Source organism: Chenopodium album, chromosome 4, assembly GCF_948465745.1.
Source record: "Chenopodium album chromosome 4, dcCheAlbu1.1, whole genome shotgun sequence".
In the NCBI taxonomy this organism is placed as follows: domain Eukaryota; kingdom Viridiplantae; phylum Streptophyta; class Magnoliopsida; order Caryophyllales; family Amaranthaceae; genus Chenopodium; species Chenopodium album.
In genome coordinates, this window is record NC_137837.1 from 34,218,666 (window position 1) to 34,226,654 (window position 7,989).

Here is a 7,989-nt window from a genome sequence, read left to right on the forward strand (position 1 = left end):
CTTAGGAAGACAAGTCACAAAATCCATTGAAATGCAATCCCACTTCCATCTTGGAATTTCTAATGACTGCACCGTCCCTTGAGGCCTCTTGTGCTCTATCTTCACCTTTTGACGTGTTAAACACTTTGCCACAAACTCAGCAACCTCATTTTTCATTCTAGGCCACCAAAACATCTTCTTCAAATCCTTATATAGCTTGTCTCCTCCCGGGTGTACTGAGTAAGGTGTATTGTGGCCTTCTTCCATCAACTTTCTCTTCACTTCCTCATATTTCTGTGGTACGCACCATCGATCTTTGTACCTCAAACTCCCATCTTCGTGAATCTTGAAGTCAGTAGTTTTTCCCTGCTTAATTTTCTCGAGAATCCTATCCAACTTTACATCTCACTCTTGGTTGGCTCGAATCTCGTCGAATATTGTTGGTTGGATGCTTAGACTCGCAAGAATACCCGCTGTACTCCCCATTCTACAATCTCTAAATTCAATTTCATCATTTCCCTACATAACTCATTAGCTACTACTAACGAGTTTATTCCATGACTAGTTTTACGACTTAGAGCATCCGCAACCACATTCGCTTTCCCTTCGTGGTATTGTATGTCTAAATCATAATCCGTCGTATACTCTAACCATCTCCTTTGACGAGAGTTGAAGTCCTTTTGTGTGAAAATGTACTTTAAGATTTTATGATCTATTTAAATTCTACATTTCACTCCATACAAATAATGGCGCCAAATCATGGGTTGGATAGTTTACTTCGTGGGTCTTTAACTGCCTCGACGCATATGCAATCACCTTCCCATTTTGCATAAGCACGCACCCTATACCATTCTTTGATGCATCGCTATACACATCATACAGTCCACTATCATATGGAAGTGTAAGCACTGGTGCTGTAATTAGTTTGTGTTTCAAGAGTTGGAACGCCTCTTCACACTTATCGTCCCACTCAAACTTCTTGTCTTTCTTCGTCAAGGTGGTCATAGGTTTAGCAATCTTAGAAAAATCCTTGACAAAACGCCTATAATACCCTGCTAAACCTAAGAAACTTCACACATCAGATACTGTCTTGGGTGTAGGCCAACTCTTAACAGCTTCTATTTTGGCTGGGTCTACCTCTACTCCGTCCATGGACACGAAATGTCCCAAAAAGGCTACCTTTTCCAACCAAAAATCATACTTAGAGAATTTTGCATAAAGGTGGTTTTCTCATAGTGTTTGCAGAATTTCCCTTAGGTGTTCTGCGTGCTCTTCCTTGCTCTTTGAGTACACCAATATATCATCTATGAACACTACTACAAACTTATCCATAAATTGATGAAACACCCTATTCATCAAATCCATAAAGATTGCTGGAGCATTTGTCAATCCAAAAGGCATAACTGTAAACTCGTAGTGTCCATATCTTGTCCTAAATGCGGTTTTAGGAATGTCTTCGTCGGCAATCCTCAATTGGTGATACCCAGATCTCAAGTCGATCTTTGAAAACACTGTGGCACCCTTTAGTTGGTAAAAAAAATCATCGATTCTTGGCAAGGGATACTTATTCTTTATGGTTACTTTATTTAGTTCCCTGTAGTCAATACACAACCTCATACTTCCATCCTTCTTTTTCACGAATAGATTTAGCGCTCCCCAAGGAGAAGCACTTGGTCTAATGTATCCCTTTTCCAATAAATCTTGCAATTGCTCCTTTAATTCACTCATTTCTTCCGGTGCCATTCGATGTGGTGCCTTGGATATTGGGGCTGTTCCGGGAACTAAATCTATGGTAAAGTCAATTGCCCTCTTAGGTGGCATTCCAAGAATATCCTCTAGAAATACATCCAGGAATTCATTGACTACTTCTATATTTTCAGGATTTGTCACTTGTTCATGGTTCATATTCCTAACACTACAGAAATATACTGGATGTCCCTTCTTCATGTATTTTGCTAATTTTAGCACTGATATTACCCTTGGGCACTTGGTTTTACCATTCATCCAGTAAGTCATTAATTCATTTCCACTTGTGACCATCTTCACTTTCTGTGATCTACAACTAATCTCAGCATTATACTTACTCAACCAGTCCATTCCCAAAATAAGATCAAAGTCACTTAGCCCAAACTCAATAAGGTCAGACGGGAATATCTTTCCTTCTATTTCTAAAGGCACATTTCTAAAGGTTTTGGTACATTTCACTACCCCACCTGTCGGAATGGTTATGGGTAAATCTACTACTTCTACTGTCTTTAAACAGTCTTTAAGTTTTGAAACAATACCCTTAGAAACAAAAGAAAAAGTTTCACCAGAATCAAACAATACTTTAACAGGAATAGAGTTAATAGAAAAAGTACCAGTGATAACATCTTTCGTGGCATCCGCCTCATACTTACTCAGAACATTCAGTTTCCCTGCAGTTCCACCCTTCTGTTGGCTATTCCCACTGGTGGTGTTACTGTTCTTCGCCCCATTCTGTTGCACTCCCTTATTCCCAGTAAAGTTGTTGTTGTTCCCCTGGAAATTCCTCTGGTTTCCTCCTGAATTATTGTTGTTTTGCCTGTTCCCATTGCTATTCCTGGAGAAACACTCATACTCCCTATGCCCAAGTTTATTACAAACATGACAAGCGACCAAATTGCCTTCGCAATCCTTTCCAGGGTGGTTATTTCTACACCTCTTGCAAAAATAAATCCTCCCATTCTTGTTATTTCCCTGGTTATTGCTTCTAGCCCCTCCATTGTTGTTACGGTTTCCCTGACGGTTATTACCCTGGAAGTTATTATTGTTGTGAAAGTTATTGTTATGGTGGTACTTCTGCTTCTTAAAACCATTCTGGTTTCTCTGTTGGTTTCCAGAAACATGCCCCACTTCCTTCCTCTTCTCTCTTCCTTTCTATTTCAGCTAACTCCTTCTTCTTCTTCTCCTCCAATGCATAAAGGTGTGCGACCCTTCCATATACTTCATCTAGGGTCTCAAATACTTGCCCGCACAGCTTTAACTGCAAATCAGTAGTTAAACCACTCTCAAACTTCCTAGATTTTGCTTTCTCCGTAGCGACAGACTCTTTAGCAAAACGGGACAACTCAATAAACTTGGTGTAGTATTCCGTAACTGACATCCTTTCCATCTTAAGGTTTGAGAATTCCTCAGCTTTCTGCTTCTGCAAAAAGCTAGGATAAAACTTGTCTCTCACTTTCTCTTGGAATTTAGTCCAATTGAACCCAGGTAGCGCTTTAATGGTAGTCTCATTTTGTTGCCACCAAAGGTCAGCTTCACCCCTCAGATAGTAAGTAGCACAATTCACTTTTGAGTTTTCAGGGCATCCCACAGCTCCAAATAGTTTCTCAAATTCCCTCAACCAGTTTTCCAATATGGTAGGGTCAGGCTCCCCTTGATATGTTGGTGGCTTACTTTGTGCCACCTTTTTAAAGAGCTCGCCCTGAGCATCCCCATTACCAGTTGAGTTTCTTGCCAATTGTTGGGCAACTACTGCCAATTGCCTCACTACTTCATTCAAATCATTTCCACCATTACCAGAACCTCTTCCCTCTGCCATTTTGCTTCTCCTGAATTAAGGACAACGGTCTATATTAGAAATGGCTATGGTTATTACTCAAGAAATACACCCATCTATTACCTAGCACTCTTTTAACATTCACAGTAAAATTTGAAGCTAACAAATTGGGATAGCGAAAGCTAAGAATTCCCTAAATTTGTAGCTTTATCAATCAATTATTGATTGCTAATCAACCATACATTTAATAAAACATCACATAGATAAGAAAAAAAAAAATAATTCCCATAGATGCCCATAGCTTAGAAATATTTATTGGAATTAAGTTGCTTGGAATTTTGGCTATTGGAATAGTGATGTGAAATGGGATATTTGGAAAATAAATGAATTTATTTAGTAGTAATATATATAAAAAATTTTGACAAGGAAATAAATAAGGTCTTATTAATTAAAATAGACTGAAATTACTAAAATAAAAATTGTTTTCTAGAAACTTGTGTGGTCATGCCACTTATTAATTTAAAACTAAAATAATAATAATAGCTAAAATAAAGAGTGTGAATTCATGACGAGGAAAGTTATAAAATCTAATCCTTTCGAACGTTGTCCCTTTTGTTAGTGGATTGTTTGTAGCTTGAAAGATCGAAATCAGAATCATTTGACTCCTCCATTGGTTCATGTGACTCAGGTTCGGGTTCTACTTGTACAAACTCCCCTTCTTCCTCCTCTTTCGATGAAATGTCTATTATTATTGGAGTTGTAGGTGGATTAGGATTAGAAATCTCCATAAGTGAACTATCTCCCTCTTGTTGTTCTCCATTTTCTGCCTTACTACCCCTGACGAAGAAGAAGAAGAAGAAGAAGAAGAAGAAGAAGAAGAAGAAGAAGAAGAAGAAGAAGAAGAAGAAGAAGAAGAAGAAGAATTTCCTGGTTGTTGATTAGGAGGAGGATTGTTCCCTACTGGATTATCGTAGTAGTAGTCAGGGTAGGGAAGATTTAAGTGCCGACAATGAGCTTTTCCCACTCTTACCAGATATTTAGTCAAGAAAACATAATCAGGATACCACTGGCCATAAAAGTCTTTGTATTTATGGTAATTCGGAATGTCTCCTGGAAGGTAAAAATTAGAAAATCTCTGTTTGACAGCAATGTAAGGAGGCTCCTCTGGAAGACAATGGACAATCATAGCCGAAATACGATCAGGGGTGTCATAAACTCTGTCTCGTAAGACATTGCTCATGTAGGAACAAAAGTATCTGATCTTTTCTACAAAGTCGTAGGGGTGTTTATTATGTTTCTTTACAAGTGATCCCATTTGTGTAAATTTGCTAGGAAAGATTGACATCCTGTAGAGAAAAGTCTTAGAAAAGAATTCCCTTCCCAAAAATAAAATAAAATAAATAATACAGTCTTGTAGGAAATTAAGTTCGGTGTTCAATCATACAATTTCGAAGGATCACATAGAATACTACACATATTGGATGCTTTCATCAACAAACATTTAGTCAAACAACATGCTTGAACACTCAAAATAAAATTATGCACACAGGGAAGAAATTAAGTTCTAGCCTATATGCCCTTTCTTTTCCTACCCAAGCTCACCAACATGTTAATAAAAGCTTTTAACACATAATTCTTACCTCAATCCTTGCTCCCTGCAAAACTTAACAAAAAAAAAAAAAAAAAAATTTACCCTGCTAAAAAAAAATTTCGAAATTAATGGGAAGAGGGCCAAAAATTTCGGCCCTACTAAAAAAATAAATAAATTCCGACACTCTAAAAAAAAAAAATTTGAGTGTCCCCCTTAAAAAAAAATCGGACCAAAATAAAATAAATAAATAACAAAAATTTTTGGCCCCTAATAAAAAAATAAAAGAAAAAAAATTGGAACAAATAACATTGCATAATTAAATTAACACTTGCATTGCCCAAGTTTAAATCATAGTAAGAAAAACGTTTTCGGGTTAATGGTAATTTAAAATCTCAACCAAAGCTCTGATACCACTTTATAACACCCTAGAAATTCCTTTCTTTTAAATACCCACTTTACTTTTTAAAATACGATTTAGGAATATCTAAGACATTACCGCCACCGTGAAAACGGCTATGACAACTATCAAAGATACACAGCGGAAGACTTTAAATTAAAAACCGTTTAAACAAGTCAACTCAAAAGTCAACCAAACGAAAGTAAAGTTTAAAACCAAACAAACAAAGTCAAATAAAATCAAACTACAACTTGGAACCATTAAAGGCCCTTATTCAAAACCGTTCCAAAACCAAGCCTTCACGTCAGTCCACATGAAAAGTATCATAAATAAACAAAGCATAAAACCCATCGTAAACCATTGGAAACTAGCATGATTCACTCTTCACTCATGCCCCGTCATGAATATGCTTCAATACCTGAAAAGTTTACCTCTACTTGTCCCCACTACTCTCCATTAAAAATGGGTCATCATAGGGCCAAGATAAAGATATGACCAAACACACAAACACACACAATCAGCAAAGCTGAGTACGTAAGCGTAATTAAACCCACTAACATGCTTTCACCTATCAACACACACACTTACCTCAATGCAACTGTTTACAAGCACACACAACAATCAACAAGACACTTTAACTAGACACTAAAAAATCCATTTAGCGTTGATTACGCATCGAACGGGTTTCCAACTATACCTCCCCCAAATAAATTGAGGTTAACTGACACGGGAGCTAACCGTGCCAGCGAAAAAACCACACAAAGGTTGCGGAATTCCTGCGCATAATAATAAATAAAAAGGAATGTACAGCGTCCTGTACTCCATTAGAAGTTATGGTTAAATATAAAACCCCATAACTCCCCCCATTGTTCATACTTAAGGTATATACGTTCCAAGAGTTTTGGTGCGTAATCTCTTTCACTTTACGTTATTTACATGTTATTGGACTTGGTGATGTCTCCCAAAGCATAATAAATCAGTCAACAATAATTATTCAATCAACCAAACATACCAATTTAATTCTTGAATAATTAGTGACCACATATTGTTTAATGTTGAACCTTTTTTGATTCTACCTCAGTGTCAAAGACACCTTAAACGCATAAAGCGCCAAAAATCCTATCCCTCGGTGTTAAAAACACCTTAAGTGCACAAAGGCACCAACATACAATTTATTCATTGTGTACATAGACACTTATATAGCTCCTTCCTCATGCGTAAAGCATCAATAAAAATTATTTGAACCATAATAAAATTCCTTTTCAATATTCCAAACATAACTAAGCATGTAAGTTAATTAATCATGCATTCTAACATGCCATAAATAAAAGTGTTGTTCAAACACAACATGCCAAACATTAATTTTCCAACTATTAATCCATCTCAAATAAATCACGCTTTCTAATTTAAATCACCAATATCAATAATCCACAATTTCCAATCATAAATCTTAGCATGATACTATTTAGGATTAATTAAATCAAGCCTAGCATGATACTACATCACCAAAAATATGCTAAGTACGCGAACGTACCTTGAGTACGATTTTAAAATTTCCACGACTAGTAGAAATTGCTTACTTCAAAGTCTCCTACACATTAAAATCATAATAGAGTATTAAAATCCACTCTAAACAAATTTCCAGCAATATATACTATTTTAAAAACCCTCATAATTTAATTAAAGTAAGCTGAAATTATATTTAAAACACCGTAGTTAAGTCCCAATTAATTGGTAATTAAAATTTCTTCAAGAAACATAATATTAAGTGTTTTACATAAAATTCCAGCACTTTATTTTAATTAAAAATTTATGTAATTAAGCCTTAAAACACTTAAAACAAAGGTCTACCCCAATATACATCATAATCCTTCAATAACTCATAAATCAAGAACCTAGGGTTTCAAAAATTGGGGCTTTTTAATTAAAAACCAAATCTGAAAATTAATTAACATAATTATAATAATCAAATATCAAAATTAAATCCCAAAACTCATAATTTACAATTAGATTAAAGCATAGATTAAATTTGAGCAAGAAAGATTTGATATTTAAATTTTTTTTTTTCGAAACAACCGACTGCCGATTGCAGGTCGGCGCCACTGCCGGCTGCTGCCAACATTGGTGGTCGCCGCTGCTGCTGGCTGGTGGCTGGTGGTCAGCGGCCCACCGGTGGTGGTGGTTGCCGGTGGTGGTGGTGCGAAAACAAAAGGGGAAGGGAAGGAGAAAGAAAAAGGAAAAGAAAGAAGAAAAATAAGGAGAAAAGGGAGAGAAGTTTACCTTGGGTTTTCTCCACTATGGGCAAAGTTGAATTGCCTCATAAGAGGGATATTTATACCCTTTCTCTATAACCCTTTTTACCCTAAACTTTCCTCCTTTAGTTTTTCCTAATCCGTTCCTTACTAAAACTTGTTAAAATCATAATTTCCTAAAATAAAACCCCAACTTTTATAAAATAAATAATTAAATAAACTTTCCTTTAGTAAAAATATTTCCAAACTT

The 7,989-nt window shown here is 36.1% G+C and overlaps 1 protein-coding gene across 1 annotated transcript; it reads right to left on the reverse strand.

Annotated features, from left to right (window-relative positions):
• Nucleotides 1-1,050: 1,050 nt before the first annotated feature.
• LOC145627848 (uncharacterized) lies at nucleotides 1,051-4,814 on the reverse strand. The gene is made up of 6 exons (XM_081680192.1): nucleotides 4,564-4,814; nucleotides 2,945-3,551; nucleotides 2,605-2,754; nucleotides 2,340-2,499; nucleotides 1,786-2,147; nucleotides 1,051-1,158 (listed from the first exon to the last, which is right to left on the reverse strand). The coding sequence occupies exons 1-6, from the start codon at nucleotides 4,812-4,814 to the stop codon at nucleotides 1,051-1,053; spliced, it is 1,638 nt and encodes a 545-aa protein (XP_081536318.1).
• Between the last annotated feature and the right edge of the window lie 3,175 nt (nucleotides 4,815-7,989).

Excerpts from the sequence above, each read along its gene's own strand:
- LOC145627848 (XM_081680192.1), bottom strand. The coding sequence starts at position 4,814 with ATGGGATCACTTGTAAAGAAACATAATAAACACCCCTACGACTTTGTA. Across the intron at positions 2,500-2,604 it reads GCAATTTGGTCGCTTGTCAT|GGGAACAACAACAACTTTAC; the intron begins GTTTGTAATAAA and ends AGGAATTTCCAG. Across the intron at positions 1,159-1,785 it reads TTGGAATGCCACCTAAGAGG|GTAGCCTTTTTGGGACATTT; the intron begins GCAATTGACTTT and ends TGGTTGGAAAAG.